This window comes from Pelodiscus sinensis, chromosome 9 (assembly GCF_052426305.1).
Source record: "Pelodiscus sinensis isolate ZL-2025 chromosome 9, ASM5242630v1, whole genome shotgun sequence".
Taxonomy (NCBI): domain Eukaryota; kingdom Metazoa; phylum Chordata; order Testudines; family Trionychidae; genus Pelodiscus; species Pelodiscus sinensis.
Window position 1 is genome coordinate 46479926 of NC_143060.1, and position 17116 is coordinate 46497041.

The window sequence follows — 17116 nt, forward strand, 5'->3', positions numbered from 1 at the left end:
CTCCATGTAGGGTTGCAAAACGCCATTTAATTGGTTAACTGATAAAAGGGGGAGCAGGTGGGAGGGCCACTCCAGCCCCCCTTCTAGCCCCAATCCCCCGCAGGCAGGGGCTGCTCTAGCCCTGGGGGAAGACCCCGGCGGGGCTGGAGCTGCCCCGGCCCCCACCGGTTAACGTTTAACTGGCAACGCTGCGCTGGTTGCCCATTCACGACCCTAGCGCCATCGCGCCTCCAACAGCTCGTGACGCTCGCAGGCGGCCAAGGCGGGATCCAGCTGCTTCCCTGCCGCAGCGGCCCGACTGCTTCAGGCAGCATCGTTTGGACTCAGCACAGGAGGGGCGGCGAACGGTTCGCTGAGGGCGGGTGTGGGACCCTCCTTCCCCGCGCGGCCGCGAGAGGGGGCGTTTCCCAAACAACGGCTGGGGCCCGCCCGGCCGTGCGGGGTGTGACGCGTCCAGCGCGGCAGCCAATCGCGGGGGGCGCGGCGCATTCGAACAGGCACGGGCGCTGAGAGCGGCTGCTGAGGCGTAGCCTGGGGGCCGGTAAGTGAGGCTGCGGCGCGGGGCGCGCTAGTTGCCCCTTCCCGAGCGGAAGTGGCCTGCCAGTTGCCTTGCTCGGCGCTAGTCCGGAAATGGGGGTTGGTAGCCCTGGGGCCGGCCGCCCTCCCCAGCAGGGACCTGGGGCCCCCGGGGGCGCAGGCTGTGGCCGGACTAGACCCTCTCTCCGCTGAGGGGAACGGCCCGGTAGCTCGTGCCTGCTGGGAGCGCCCCGTCACTTGCCCCTGCTCCGACACACCCGGGCAGGGGCTGGCAACCCCCTCGCGGCCCTGCTTTGCCCACTCCGGGGAGCCCGCGCAGGGCAGTTGGGTGGTGCGTTCCCCTGCCCGGAAAAACAGGAGCGCACGGTGTATGGGAGGCCGTTAACCACGGAGGCAGCTTGGAAGGGACACAGTGTTAACCTGGCCTGCCCAAGCCAGGCACTCTCAGCCAACAATGACACGTTTATGTAGCAAATGTTTGCAAACAAACAACCATTGTCAGTACTGGGATCTTCGTTTTGTTAAAACTTAGTTTTGGGAGGGAGGTGGGAAGTGGATAGCTTTGACAAGTCATGGCCAAAGGTTGTGTCTTTAGAAACGAGTGCTAGTATTGGGGATATTCATAGATTTGCACCCGTGCATTTGTGCACAGTTGGAGGGGTAGCTGTTTTGGGGAGCATAAAAGGGAAAGTTTATAACTATAAAAATTTGCAACAAATTGTCTAACAGTCTTTTTCTAAAGAGAATGGATTTGTGTGTCATGGTAATAGCCTGTTGATCTCTAAGTTTAACCTAATTTTAAGCACTTAAACTTGATATTTAAATTAAATATCTCATTTATAAATGTATATTTTCTGTATTACGTAACTTTCAAAAATTCATAAAATGGAGGCAGCTAGAAACAGATTAATCTTGCTGCAGAAGTAATATTCTTTAACAAGCTATGTTACTTTTCCTGATCCTATGAAGCTGTATCTTCAATCCAAAGCATTTAAAAAAAACACATTAAAATGACATAAGGATAATGTAGAAGTAGCTGCCACTGGTTCCTGCCTCTCCCCTCTGCCCCATGTATGTAAATGTGTAACTGCTGAAATTTCCAGTGGTTACCCATTTACACCAATACCTGATAGTTAACATCTCTACTAGCTATATCAGTAGCTCTCAACCTTTCCAGATAACTGTTCCCCTTACTGGTGTCTAATTTGTTATACCTCACTTAAACTACTTGCTTCCAGAATCAGACAAAAATACATGCTATTACTGAAAAATTGCTTATTGTCTCATTTTTACCATATAATTGCAAAAAAAGAAACAATATAAATGTTATAATTAAATTTCAATATATCTTGCATGGTGCAGTAGAAATAAGTTAGTTTATGAAAGTTGAGTTTGTACTGACTTCTCTAGTTGTTTTTTATGTATCCTCTTGTGTAACTAGGCAAATAGCTAGCTAAGTTGATGTATTCTTTCGAAGAGCTGTACATGCCCCCATGGGTAGACTTAGCCCTATTTGAGAACCACTGAGCTAGTTTCAAGTAGGGATGTTAGATACTGATTAATAATTGCGGTTACATTATTATTCAATAGTTCCCTGCTCCTGGCCCCACTCCTGGGGAGCCCTCTGTGACCCCACGCTGCTGTCTCTGAATTAGAGGCGTCGGGGGGACTTGATTCATGCAGGGAGCTGGTGGCTCCCCATGCATCTTGGTCCCTGCCTGCTGCCCCGCACTGCTGCCACTGCTGCTCGAGTTCCCCATAGACAGAGGCTGCCTCCTTCCACATTCGCCCCCGCTCTGCTGCCTCGGATAGGAGGCAGTGGGGGAGGAGGAGAGAGAGGGTTGGTAGGCTTGAAAGCCAGTTTGTTGAGTGTACTGGCTCCCGCTTGCCTCCCTTAGGCTCTGCGCTGCTGCCTATCTATGAGAGGCAGCAGTGCGGGAGTGGGGGGACAGGTGGTTCCATGGGATCCCGTACTCACAGGGAGCTGGCTTAAAAGCTGTCTACCCATGGGCACTACTCCTGCCTCCCCACTCTCTTTGCTCCCTTTGGAATGGAGGCAGCAAAGGGGGGGAGTGCATGTAGTTGATAAGCTTACGCTTAATGGTTAACCTTATCAGTTAATTGTGTAGTCAGCTAGAAATTGACATCCCTAGTTTAAAGCTAGTAGAGGTATGGGTATGTGAACTGCAAATCATACCTATCACTGCAGTGTAGACATACTCTTAGACATGAATTGCTAATGAATGTCTCAGTTTGGCCAAATCTGCATCCAAACAAAGTGAGGTGCAATGTTGAGGCCAGTAGCAGTGTAATAAAATATATTTATTGTATCTTTTTTCAAGTGAGGTAGAAGGAGAATACCATTTGTGTTAATCACCAGACTGAATATATATTGCCCAACAAAGGACTTGAATACATTGCAGTAAAAATAACTTGCATTCTTCTGGATAAAAATAAAGATGTTTGCTTTGCTTTACAGATTCCATGTAAAAACTGGATGGCAGCTCATTCTGTTGTAGAGAAGATAACAATGAAAACAAGTTTATTTTGTGGCAGTAGCTTGAGTTATATATTTAAAATCCTAAAATTGAAACGTGCGTGAAGCCAAAATGCCTATATACACAGTTCCTAGTAGAAACAACACCAATGTGCTTGGTGTTTCTCCTTTCCCAAAAAATCCTCAACCAAATACCTTTGCTAAAAGCATCAGTTTTGGACAGCAGCTTAAATCACTGATACCAGAAAATAAAAAAGATAGTTCACTGTCTGTGTCTCTGTCTAAAACCAGTGAAATAAATAGGACCTATGTGATATCTGCCTGTAAAAATGTGGGTGATACGTCAGCTGTGTTTAAACCTGAAAGTAGGTTAACACTCCAGAGAAGAGTTGGAGCAAGCAAAAAATCCACTTCTACTGATAAACAGTTGGAAGAAAACACAACACAGGATGTTGAAAATACCCAAGTAGATGGAAGACTTACCTTGCAGAGACGTAAGAGGATTGGATCAACAGAGAAACATAAAACAAGTAAGAACAGTGACCCTGCGACAGAAAAAAGTGATTCTTTTGCACGGCCAAACAACAAAAGTATGTTCCCACCAGGCATTAGTAGTAATAACACCCATTATGTTAAATCTTGTACTCACTTAGTTGATGGTCAGACAAATGGAAAGAGCTGCTCTGATCTGAAAAATAAAGATTCCCTTGCTAATCTTAATGGTTCAAGTGGAAATGGGTATAGTAAATGTTTGAAATATAGGGAAACTATTGCTGATGCCCAAATTCAAAATGACGTTCCTGGATCAGCACATGTAATAGCAACAAAACTTGTTAACAGGACCCCAGGGGTGAAGCTGGAAGAAAAAGATAATTTTAATGAACTATCTGGAAAGGAAAGGATACAAAATTCAGTTGCTAAATATGGCAGTTTGGAAACACAAAGAATATCCAGGAAAGGTAGTACAGTAGGAGGAGTGAAGGCTACACCACTTCTGGATACCAAAAGTTCAGCTACAACTACTCTTCGGAACAGGAAACCTTGTTTTCAAGTTATACAGAAAAGAACCCCAAATACATCAAACTCTTTATCCATTAGTAGAAGTACCAGGGCAGAAGAAAGTCAAATATTTATGCGACCTGCCACACTCAATGTAGAAACTACAGCTCAGAACACTTGCTCAGAGCAAAATCCTATTACAGCAGAAAACAGTAAAGTGACTGTGGCTGTGCGAATAAGACCCTTCAGTGACAGGTTTGTAATCAACTGTTTTCAGAGATTGCTTTGGACAATTTTATACAATTTATACGGTAAATATTCAATAGAATTGTTCTAATGGTATAAGTAATATAGTTTTTACTTTATTAGTAATGTTTAATTGTTGGTATTTACTGTATCATTTCAGTAGTCTAGGCAGACAGAATGCATGGTTCAAAAAGATATAGAAAGTATTTTATTTGACAGTATTAAAAATCTTCAGCTTGACTTTAATGTCTGCCTTTAATTTCATCATAGGTCTGTTTTACACACTAAACTGAATTAAATTAGTGGTATCATAAACCTAAACATTTTTATATATATCAGGTAGGCAGCATGCTCTTTCTCTTAACATATAATGTATGTTGAAAGGTCTGAAAGGTGTTAAGAGAAAAAGCTTTAACAAGCACATGGATGTGGTTCAGGCTAGAGGCTTGGAAACCACTGGTAGAAAATGTTACAGGTCACTGCTCCATGTAAAAGTCTTATTTTTTTTCTGCAAAATAAAGCAGTTTTTATTAGATGATGATCTACAGAAAATAACTGATTACAAAATACAATTGACGTGACCATCCTAATGTACTTTGTTTCTAATGCTATATTTATCTGTAAAGTTTGTTTTTGTATCTTATTCAGAGAGAGAAAGGAAAAAACTTTCCAGGTGGTGTCCGTGAGTGGTCCAGAGACAATAGTACGACATCCAGAAACAAAACAAGTGTACCACTTCATTTATGACTTTTCGTTCTGGTCTTTTGACAATTGTCATCCTAACTTTGCAAGTCAGGAGATGATATATAAAGCACTGGCAGTACCACTCCTAGAAAAAGCCTTTGAGGGCTACAACACCTGTCTTTTTGCTTATGGACAGACTGGTTCTGGAAAATCATATACGTAAGTTTCTTTGCAAATGGCATGATTTGGAAACATTTTTGTTGGAGATGAATATATGTCACCTGGACTTGCTAAAAAAGGCCTAGTTTAAATTGATTTGTAAATTACTGAGTTCTTAATTTCTATTAAAAGTGTTATATTTAAAACAGATGTTCAAAAGCTTAAGATAATCAGAGTTGGACAATTACTATTAACATAATACATTATTATGCTAATATATCAAGGGCAATATTACTTCCATTGTTTGAGCAAGCAATTAAAGTCTAAGGCATTGGTTTCAGTTGAAGCAGAATTAATATAGTATGGCCAGACAATATTGAGAGAACCATACTGAAAAAATCAGTAAAAAATGTATGTCTCCTAAGAATCGTGTTGTAGATGTGATAATGAAATATGTATCATTGTGTCTAAAGGATACTGATAGCACTTGGCAGGCAGATTTATCAAATCCACAGAAGCTTTTGGAGAGAACTGCTTCCAATCTGAAAACTTTATTAGCTTTATAAAGTAGTAAAGTAATGTGGGATTTTCAAGCACGTTATCATTGGCTTAACTTGGTTCAGTGAAGTTAGTAGGAACGTTTTGGTTAAGCTAAGCACTTCTGAAAATCTGACACTTGTTTATTGTAGTTTGTCATTTTTTGGTGAAACTGATGTCACGGAGAACGTGGTGCTTACTAAAGAAGCCCTTCAAAAGGAAATAATTATGGCTGTTGTTGCTCTGGTAGGAAAGGAAGGAATGATTTAAGGTTTTCCTGGTCTTTTTAAAACACTAACAAACAACTCCCCCTCCCGATATTTAAAGAAAGTCAATGGGAATTTTATGAAAGACATTTTCACCTTGAAATCTAGTCATTTTAAAAGAAATACATACTGTATCTCCCACTGAGTTTTTTCCTAGCCTATTGTTGTGGGTTTTACAGTCAAATATTAGGCTGTCTTCACTAGAAATGCTGTAGCTATGCTACTAGTTCTTTAGTGTAGACCCTTGCTACAGCAACAGGAGGGTTCGCTGTTACTGTAGTTCTTTGACCTCAGAGATGGTAGCTGGAGCAACAGAAAAGTTCTTCTGTTGATCTAGCATTGTCTACAGTGTGAGTTTGGTCAGCTTAATTTTTGGTGTAGGCTTTCCTTAATCCATGTTTACGCTACGAGACAAGGTTGAATCTAGAAAAGTTGATTTCTGGTCACCCACTTTTGCGAAGTTCAAGGTCCACATCCCTGCTGTGCACAGGAGTTCAACGTAGTTCAAACTAGCACATCCCCATTAGGGAGATTGCTGTTGACTTTCAGCACAAAGTACTGTAGGTTGCTATCCCACAGTGCCTGCACTGATTTGCATTCTGGTTTATGCTCCCTGTGTACACTTGGACAAAACTGTAGCGGGTGGTTATGGCTCATGTTGTCAGTGTCCCATAATGCACTCTTTCCCCCACTTGCTTGAGATCAAAGGGAAACAGCCATTTCACACCCTTTTCAGTCCTGGTTACCTGCACAGATGCCATACCAGCACGAACATGGCCCTCTTGTGGGTCCTGTTTTGCGTCAAATCATTGTGATGTTGGTGTCTCTCTTGATGCACCTAATGGTACAGTATTTCAAGAGCCTAAGCATGTCACTTCTCCAGGAAGAGGACAAGGAGGAAGCGCTTCCATGTTGAGGTGCTATGGGCATACTGTACAGGCAAACCCGTGTGTTGAGCTAATTGGAAACGCAGTCAGCAATCAATCCTCTGGAAACAGTGGAATGTTGAGTCTGGTGTTGTTAGACAAGCAAAGACTGATGGGACTGCAGATTGTTGTAGGAATGGGATGATCAGCAGTGGCTGCAAAACTTGTGAATGCACGTGATCCCTTTCATGGAATTTTGCAAATCCCTTTCCCCTGCCCTAAAGTGCAGGGACACCTGAATGAGGCACGCTGTGACAGTGGAGAAGTGCATGGCAATTGCCCAGTGGAAGCCTGCAATGCCAGACAGTTACTGGTTGGTTGGAAATCAGTGCGGAGTGGGGAAATCTACAGTGGGGGCTGTTGTTGTACAAGTAGCAAAGGCAATCAATACCAGTCTGATACAGAGGATAGTGACTGGGAAATGTGGATGGCTTTGCCACGATGGACTTCCCTAATTGCAGTGAGGCGATAGATGGAATGCAAATCCCCATCTTGGGCCCCAGCCATCTTGCCAAGGAGTACATAAACCACAAGAGGTACTTCTTGATGGCGCTGCAGGCGCTGGGGATCACAGAATCAGTGGGACATCGATGTGGGATGGTTAGGAAAGGTGCATAACTGTGTGTATCTTTAGGAACTCCTGCCTCTTCAGAAAGATGCATGCTGGAACTTTTTCCCCCAGACCAGAAATCAGAATTAGGAGGGTGGAAATGCCAAAAGTGCTCCTTGTTGACCCAACCTATCCCTTGTTCATGAAGCTGAAGGTAGACAACCTGGACTGCAGTAAGGAGCAGTTAACTACAGGTTGAGCAAGTGCAGAATGGTGGTTGAATGTGCTTTTGGTCATTTAAAGGAAAGGTTTAGGAGTCCCCTGACTAGGATAGAACTCAGTGACTGCAACATTCCCTTTGTAGTGGCAGCCTGGTGTGTGCTCCATGATATTTGTGAGGGGGGGGGAGGGGGAGGAAGCTATCTGTCAGGGTAGGGGGGCTGAGGCAGAGCACATAGCTAGAGATTTTGAGTAGGCAGACACCAGGATGATGAGGAGAAGACAGCACAAGGCAGTGTGAATCAGAGAGGCTTTGAAAGAAAGTTTTTGTGAATGACCAGTTTTGAGACTGATGCATGTTGCTCTCAACAGGGTGCCCCCACATTCATTGTCTGTAATCCCCCACCCCACCTCTGCAATACAAGCAGTTAAGATACTGTTGTTTCATGCATTTTTATTTAGGGAAGACAGCAGGGACAGAAAAGAAGTCCATGATGCGACCCAAAAGTGGGGAGAGATCAGAAATGTGAGGACGACAGCCTTTTGCCTCCCCAGGCCCTAGAGGTTGAGTGTGAGGCTGCTCTTGAGTTCTTCCCTCCTCCCTCTGTGTCCTCGAGCCCCTGGGGGAGGAGGATATGGAACTCGGGAAGGAGGGAAAGTTGTTTTGCATGGGGTGGAGGTACGGTTGGGGTTCCACTCCACACTCCATCACAGTCTTCAGGGATGAAAAGAGATTGTCCTGATGCTTCGCTTGCAGGTCCCTGCATGCTTTCCGGCTGCTCTGCTACTCTCTCCTGCTACTCTGTCCCCATCTTCTCCAGGAATGTATTCCTCTACTCCATTTACTCCATTTACTCCTTGAACATATTTTCTCTTGCCTGTTTTTGTCTGTGAAATGGTGCAAGGCAGACAACTGCTGGAGTGGGCGAGTACAGAGCAAGCTGCCTGCTGTTCCTGCTGTAACAAAAAGTTAAAAGGGCACACATTGCAGGAGATATATTGTGTTAAATCTATCCCTAATCCAGTGTTTCCCAATTTTATTTGGCCGAGGAACCCTTTTCAGCTTTTCAAGGAACCCCTAGGTTTTTCAAACAAAAATAAAATAAAGGGGGGCTGGGGAGGAGAGAGGGACCCACCAATGCATGAAAATCACATTCCTTCCCCAAGACACCTCCCGCCCCCACTCCTCACCGCTCTTCCTGGAGGCCTCATCCGCTCTGTTCCTCTTCTCTCCATCACTTGCTATCCCCAGGCCTTATACACTCTCAGTAGGTTGAGACAGGAGGTGTGGGGTGGGAATGAGGGATTTGGGTGTGGGAAGAGGTGAGAAGTACAAGCTCTGGGAGGGAGTTTAGATGCAGCAGAAGGGGATGCTGTCTCGGGGAGGGGGCTCTAGGCTGGGGAGTGTTGGGCTCAGGTGGAAGTCTGGGGTGCTGAGCAAGCTATGGGCTTGTGGATGTGAGGGTGCAGGAGTTTGGGCTGGATATGTGAGGGACTCGGGGCAAGAAGATTGTGAGTATGATGGGCTCAGGACACAGATTTGTGATGTGTAGATGGTGGAGGAATGTTATGGTAGAAGACTGAGGATGTGGAGACGCAGGAGTTGGGTGATTTTAAGAGGCTCAGGACGGGGTTCCAGGGTATGATAGACTCAGATTTGGGGTCAGGTGTGCATGAGTGTTATGCTGCAGTGAGATGGGGGGTTTGGTCCCAGTTGGGGGCTTGTTGGCCAGGCTTCATTTTTAAATAAAATATTATGTCAAACTCAAAAGGTTTTAGCATTGTCTTTATTTATGAGAGGGGCAGGGAACCTGTTTTGAGTCAAGGGTCACTGATTCACAGAAAAGTCAGTTGGGGCCACACAAGTGAGATGCAAAAAAACCCAAACAACTCTCCAAAAACCCCCAAGCCTCACTAATATGGTCCCAAACGTGCTGGTGGGGGCGGGGGACAGAGTGCTAGTGGTGCTGGGGCTATGGAGAGGGTGCTGCTGGGTGGAAGGATGCTGGCTCAGGTGGTGGGGTGCTGGGGCAAGCAGGTGGCAGGGTGCTGGGGTCAGGGACATGGTACTGCTGGGCACTAGGGTCACTGGCAGGGTGCTGAGATAAGAAACAGGGTGGTCCTGAGTCCTGGGGTGTGAGGCAGGGTGCTGAGGCCAGGGTGGTGCTAGGGTGGATGGCAGGGCTGCCAAGGAGCAGGATAGGGATGGGGTGCAGGATCTGGGAAGGAGGTCGGGGGCGGAAGGGGTCAAGGTCTGGGTGGTAGGTAGGGTGCAGAAGCAGGCTGGGTGTAGGGTATCTGGCCAGGGGGAGGGAGCAGGAGCAGATTGGGTGTAGGGTGTCTGGCTACGAAGGAGGGTGCAAGGAGGGGACTTGGGTAGGAGCTGGACTTCCCTGATCTGGTGCCCTCTGGACCTAACCGGTCCCAGATGAGGGATTTTTGGACCAGGGGAGGTCATTTCAGGGTTCCTGGTTCCCCGTCTCTCCCCCTCTCCCCACTAGGCTTCTTTGCACCTCTATCCCCTGCAACCCAACTGAGCTGCCCACTCCTTCTGGTTCCCTGCACCTCCCCCAGAACCATCCCCCACAATCCAAGGGAGTGGAGCACCAGTTCCCTGCAGCCCCTCACAACCCAGCTGAGCTGCCCATCTGTATGCCTTCCCGCATCCACCTCAGCCCAGCTGAGCCCTGCACTGGTTCCCTCAATGCCTCCCGCACAGCACAGCTGAGCCCCGTTTCCCTGCACCTCCCCGAAGCCCCACAAAACTGCTGAGCTAAGTGCCGATTCCCTGCCCCTCCCTCCCCTTGAGTCTAGCCCCGGTTCCTGGCACCTCCCTCCTCTTGCAGCCAAACAGCACCACACACACACACCCCACCCCACAGCCCAGCTCAGCTCCCTGGACCTCCCCTCTCTGCAACCCAGCTGAGCTCAATTTCCCTGTACCTTCCCCCAAACCACGCAGACATGCTGAGCCAGCCCCGATTCCCTGCCTCCCTCCCTCCCTCCTCTTGGCTGTGTCTACACTGGCGCGATCTTGCGCCAAAGCGGCTGCTCTTTCACAAAAACTTGCTGCCTGTCTACATTGGCCGGTGTTCTTGGCCAAGTACACTGACGTTCTCATGTATGAAATCAGGGTTTCTTGCGCAAGAACTATGATGCTCCTGCTCAGGAATAAGCCCCTTGGCGCAACTGTTCTTGTGCAAGAGGCCAGTGTAGACAGGCAACATGAATTTCTTGCGCAAGAAAGCCCTATGGTTAAAATGGCCATCAGCACTTTCCTGGGCAAGAGAGCGTCCACACTGCCATAGATGCTCTTGTGCAAAAGCATAGCTCGCACATGGCAGTGTGGACATGTTCTTGCACAAGAAGTCTTGTGCAAGAAACCACCAGTGTAGATATAGGTGAAGAGTTTCCTCGCATGAGCAAAATGAATTTTGTGTTGTGCACCAGTACTGAGTTCATGTGGCTTCTTTGGATGTGCCGCTGTGGCACCCAAGTTATTAATAAATATTTTTAAACCTTTACCTTTGCCCTCTGCTGCCATGTCTCTTCCCCTTGTTCCATCAGGTCCCCTGGTGCCTGTTGCCCCCCACACCCTTCACCCTCCTTTGCTGTCCTGACTCCTGCCCTTCTCACTGTCCTCAGCCCTCCTGCAACCTTCCCCCCTCCACCAGCCCTTCTCTCCTCCCTGTGCCCACTCCTCCAGTAGCCCCATTCTGATCATGTGAGCTACCCCTCCTCATCCCCTCTTCTAACACCTCCCTCTACACACCTGCCCTGCCTCTCTTCTCTGGTGCTGGTCTCTCCCCTGCAGGTGTCTGCCCATCTGTTTCACTCCCAGAATCCCCTGGCACTTGCACCTTCTCTTACTCCTGTAGCCTCCTGTTGCCTCCCGCTTTCCTCACTGCCCCTGCCCCTTTTTTCCCTGAAGCCCACCCCCTCACCACCCTCTGCCCCCATTCCTCTCATGCCCCAGTGCCCTTACACATGACTTGCTCCATCCCTGCCTTCCTCATGCCTATCCCTTCTTTCAAGCCTTCTCCCAGCACTTCCCCCTCCCCCTATTAGCCCCCAATGCCCTTATCCTCTCCCCTCCCAGCATCACCTTGTCCCCCTCCCACTGACACTTCCCCTCCTGCCTTTTTCTTCATTGTCTGCACTTGGCCCCCTGTCATTTGTCTCTCCTCCACCCTGTTCCTTTGGTGCCTTCCTCTCCCCCTTCCCCTGTGCACAAGCCCCTTTCTCTCCGAGCCCTCCCCTACCTTCTGTCTTCCACTTTGCGGGGCTGGAGCCTGTGCTCCGTCCCCGGCCTCCGAACCCGCAACTCAGCTGTGCGGCACAATGCAGCGCCCAGTAGTTTTAAAATCTTGGGCCATCACGTCCGGGTGTCTCCCCACCCACTGGTTTGAGCACACCATGCAGGGCAGCAGCAGCCAGCAAGGGGGAGCTCAGAGAAGGCTGCGCACAGCAGGGATGGGACAGGGGATAGATGCTCTGGGTTTGGGGTAGGAGGATGCACAGGGGGCCGGGGCCAGCTCCAGCTCCAAATATTGCTGGAGCATGGGCACCATGAGCCCATACAACTTGCCGCCCATGCCTCTGCTGGCTAGCTGGCTCGCTCTCTTTTTCAGAGGGGGGCGGGGGAGTGCTGGCTCCTCGCGGAACCCCTAGTTTTGCTTCGCAGAACCCCAGGGTTCCGCGGAGCACCAATTGGGAAACACTGCCCTAATCTGTTAACATACAGAGACCTTTGCTGTAAAGACAATGGAGATGTGTTCTGGTGCAAGGCCAAAGTTATGCTGTAAAATGGTCACGGTACAGTAGGTACACAGCTTGTTTTCAAGGGAACATCTGGACTGATGCATTTTGGAGGCAGGCATGGTCAAGGGCCTGCCAAGACTTGATCCTGCAGGCAAGTGGAGGGGACAGGGTTCAGTTCCTACCTGTACCATGGCTATTCTATGTGATTTTTTTTTTTTTTTTTTTTTTTTTTTACAATTTTTTCAGTAGCTGTTGGGGAGGAGATTGAAGAGGACAGTACTCATCTTCATGTTAAACTAGGTCACATTTTACTGCATTGTTTTAATGTTTGACATAAACTAGTCCACCGTTGGGATTGTAATTCCAGCACAGATTTCTTTATACTGTACTACTGTGACTATCCATGTAAACACTTACCAGCTGGATTCATGTCTTTTTCTTTTCAAACGGAGGCTAAAACTAAATTCAACTAAAGATGCAGTATATTGAAGTTGAGACTGACTAAAGTAAATTAAGAGGGTTATGAACTGAAAATAGTGAGGTTTAATATAGCAACAATCATGCCAGATTTATTTTGAATAGTGGTGATTTTCAAGTGAACTGGTCTCTGTGCATTGATTTATATTTTTTAAATAAATTTTGGTGTACTTTGAAATATGTTAAATATGACTTTCATAAAATTAGTACACTGCAGTAATGAGTTCAAGAAATTGGACTGATAGGAATGACTTGAAAGAGAGCCTCATAAACTTCAATTTAGAATTGGGGGAATAAATTGGTTTGTGTATACTAGAGTTGAAAGGTCACATAGTAGTAACTTTTTTTCTGATCCTTAAATGTGTGTCTGATTTATTTCTATAATGATTTGAATAATTCAGAAATACATCTGGGGATTTTAACAACTGTAACGTGGTCTTACCTACAACATGATTAATATTTACATAAGACAAATATAAATTATCTTCTTTAAAAAAACTACATTGTTTTCTAATTACAGTATGATGGGATTTGGTGAAGAATTGGGAATAATCCCAAGATTTTGTGAAGATCTTTTTACTCAAATAGCACAAATGGATTCACAGAAGGTATTGTCAGAATGTTTGTTTATTGTGAATATATTGAATTAGAAAGCAACCTGTATATTGTTGTCAAGGTTTTGAATATTTATTCTTGTCACTCTACTCTTTAGTGCTATTTTACTTCCTTCAGTACTATGCTTCTGCCTTTAAATTTAATTTTAAAAATTTAAAACCACGGATGTTTCCAGATCAGAGAGACCTGGATTTAGGCAGTTCAATCTGTACTACAGCTTCTATAATTTTTGCTTTTGAATCTTTGTAAGGAAATCTAGCAAAAGGGTTGCCAGGGCAATTGAGCAGGTTAAGATGCTAATTGCTAATCTGTATGTGGTGCTATGTGGTAACTTGGTATGTATACACCTATACTATATATAGAGAAGGACAGAATGAGGTCTTATTGAGTGATTCTTATTAGGGATGTGTATAGTTAACTGGTTGGGCCTGGAGCAGTTCCCCCCTCTCCCTCTCCACTGCAGGCATGGGGCTGTTCCAGCCCTGCATGGCCCACTGTGGGTGGAAGACACTCCAGCCTGACTGGAGCAGCTTCTGTCAGCGGTAGCCCTGGCCCAAGTGTGCTGCAGATCAACTGGAACAATCACTGCAGGCAAGGGTGGACCACTCCAGGCCAGCTGGGCTTGAGCGGCACTCTCTCCGCAGCTGCTCCCCTTCAATCAGTTAACTCGTTAAACATTAGATCCGAACCATATTCTTATCACTAGGAGTTCTTTCGGAGATGTGCTTTGCTTGTTTCTGTGGCTATTGGGATTCAGGCTTTGCTAAGATTGAATTTCTAATAATTCTGTGGACAGAGCTTTTTTTCTTCAATTTAAAAATTAAGTTTTGAGAAGTTTTTTTTGGCATTGAAGGAGATATTATGTACAGAGAATTGTTTATAGGACAGAAAAGGCTGCACATAAGTCTTTGGAGACTAAACGTTACATTTTTGTAGGCAAGCTATAAAATAGCTATGATATTTTTCAGAGAAATAGGAAGATTCTTTAACTGACCTAGAATTTCATTATCTATTGCCAAAGTGTTGTTCAGCACATAAGCATACATAAACACATTAGTATTTGCAGCTGCGAAACAGAATTTATAAAAGGATTGTTAGGCATTGAGGAAACTAAGAAGTATATTGCTGAATTCAGCAATAAAGCATATTAAATTATAATTTCTAACGAATACTGGTATGGTCAATGTGACTGTATTATATGCTTATGGGCTTTTAAGTGATTCTGTTGCTATAAATCATTTAAATTCTGTTTTTCTGTGTGTCAGTTTTTTTTACTTGCCTTTGCTCCTTAACACATTTCAATTTTATAAGTACTAATATTATATATATGAGTTTGAGAAATGGGTTAGTACTTTAATGGAAAAACCTCATTCAACAAATTAAGGTAGTTATACGAGTATGGCTACGAGTTATAACAATGCATGTCCCTTTTTCGATGTAATGTAAAAAATCACCCAAGTGTGCTGACAACACCAGTCACAACCGTTATTTCATGCATTGCATGTATCATACTGTGGAAGCTTAGATTATAAAGGAATATGGGACACCTGCAGGAGTGAATAAAACATTTTTTGTGTATTAAAAGCACAATGTTGACATTTCAGATACATTTTGCAGCAGATGGGAAGTGTAGTAAGTTAAAATTTCTTGTCTGGAATCTTGTTACTGTTGGAAGATGACTTCAAAGTGACATCTTGCAACAGTGATGTAGAATACTTGCAGGTTACCTTCAATTTATTGACTGGAAATGACAAAAGAAGTCTGGCGTAATATCAGATGTTATTTATATTAGATTTTGTATCATCTCGAAGTGAGCTATTTTGAAGTCTACAATGAGAAAATTCATGATTTGCTCATCTTTAAAGCTGAAAATGGACAGAAGAAACAACCTGTAAGTTACCATTCATAATATATACCTGTAATATATTCTGTCAATATACAACTTGTAGTGGTACCTGCCTTCGAGGATATGGCAAGCTTCCTGTCTGGGAAGCTTGGAAGTTGCTGGATAGGTGGATCATGTAGCAACATTGTTAAATGCTCATTGCTTTCTTCTTGCTTGCTCATCTCCAAATATTTATCTTTTTATAAATGCTCCTGCTGAAGGTGGTACACACTAGATTGCTATGAATCATTTTTAGCTATTGTACTCACTGCCTAGAATGTATACTGGTGTGAATTTTAAAAATAGATATGCTAAGTCCATTAGAATATTGTCAAGTTTTAAGATTATTATTCAGCTGTTATTTAACAGCCTTAAATTGAGATTGGACTTCCCTAGTCCAGCACCCTTGGAACCTGAGTGGTCCTGAAGGAGGGATTTTGCTGTACCAGGAGATGTGGTTTCTGCCCCCCTCCCGCCCCCCCAGCCCAGCTCTGCTTCTAGCCTGAGCTCCTGGCAGACTATTTTAGAGCTTCCAGAAATTAAAGATCAATCCTTAATTTAAAAATTGTCATGTGATGAAACACCCAGGAATACATCCAACCAAAACCTGCAATCCTATTCCATGCCAAGGTGCTTGAAACCGATAGTTAATTAGATAGCATTTGAAATAAACAGTTTAATCCCTTCCCCAAAATTGCGATTTGATACTTGGCAGTGGCGACTGCTAGAGAGGGTCCCAAAGTGGGCGCTGGTCACATGACTCCCCTCTCTAGCTCCATTCTTAGCCTGGGAGAGGGCCCTGAGTTGCCTGTCCCCACTCCACCTTATATCCCACCTTCACTCCATGCCTTCCCTCAAGACCCCTTGATGTGGACTTGTACATTTGTGGAGGGGCATGGTGCCAGCAGCAGGGATTCTCATCAACTGCACTCACTTGTGTCGAAGGTGAGTAGAGTGACCTGGCCCCAGCCTGCTCCATTCCCTCAATTTCCAGCCGTGTCACTCCGCTTCCTGATGCTGGAGAGTGGAGGGGGTGGTTCCACCCTTTCCTCCAGCCCCTTCCACACATGCAATGTATTGGGGAGCAGAGCGGGCTTGGGCCAGGTCACTCTGCTTTTCAGGGCTGCGTCAAGACACTTGTATCTCCCTCCCCTTTAGAGCTGCACCAGCTAGGTGCCCCCATTCCCTACTCCTCCTGCCCAGTTCCCGCACCCTAAGCCTGCTCCTGCACCTTCCTTCCCTTCCAGACCTTCCCCAGCTCGTTCTTGCACCCTATCTCACAAAACAGAGAGATACAAGAGAGAGTAAATAATTTGACAGGAATGGAAGAAACAGGAGAGGGAGATGACAAAATAAAGAAATGCTGAGAATAAGAAGAAACTCTCTGCCCTTCAATACAAAGCATTTATTAGTGAAATGCATTCATTTGTATTGAGCACTTTTTAAGCACCCCACAGCTCTGTTAAATTGGGAGGGTTATGTTGGATGTTGATTTTAGTAAAATACCAATTAGCTTATGGACTTGAGCTAATTTTTTGTTCAGTCTTAGGAATGTAACTAAGTGCATTGCAGGTATTTTTAAGACTTCAGTGTCAAAGTAGTAAAAAGTGTTTATAGCATATCCCAGTTATGAATTTTCCTCAATCTTTTTCTATCCAAGCATTGTTGCATCTTTGGCTCCATCTTGTAAGCAACAGTATATTTCAGTTTGTGAACTATTTTGGCTTGGTTACTTTTGTAACTGAGAACTCATTTTTA

The 17116-nt window shown here is 45.2% G+C and overlaps 1 protein-coding gene across 3 annotated transcripts in view; it reads left to right on the plus strand.

Moving 5' to 3' along the window:
* Nucleotides 1-17116, plus strand: part of KIF14 (kinesin family member 14) — a 65957-nt gene continuing 48841 nt past the window's right edge. For all 3 annotated transcript variants that reach the window (XM_006135392.5, XM_075936679.2, XM_006135393.5), the window contains exons 1-5: nt 1-541; nt 3017-4288; nt 4928-5182; nt 13379-13466; nt 15266-15364. In XM_006135392.5, coding sequence (XP_006135454.3) covers nt 3147-4288; nt 4928-5182; nt 13379-13466; nt 15266-15364 — 1584 coding nt within the window. In that variant the 5' untranslated portion in view covers nt 1-541; nt 3017-3146. The remainder of the gene's footprint in view (nt 542-3016; nt 4289-4927; nt 5183-13378; nt 13467-15265; nt 15365-17116) is intronic.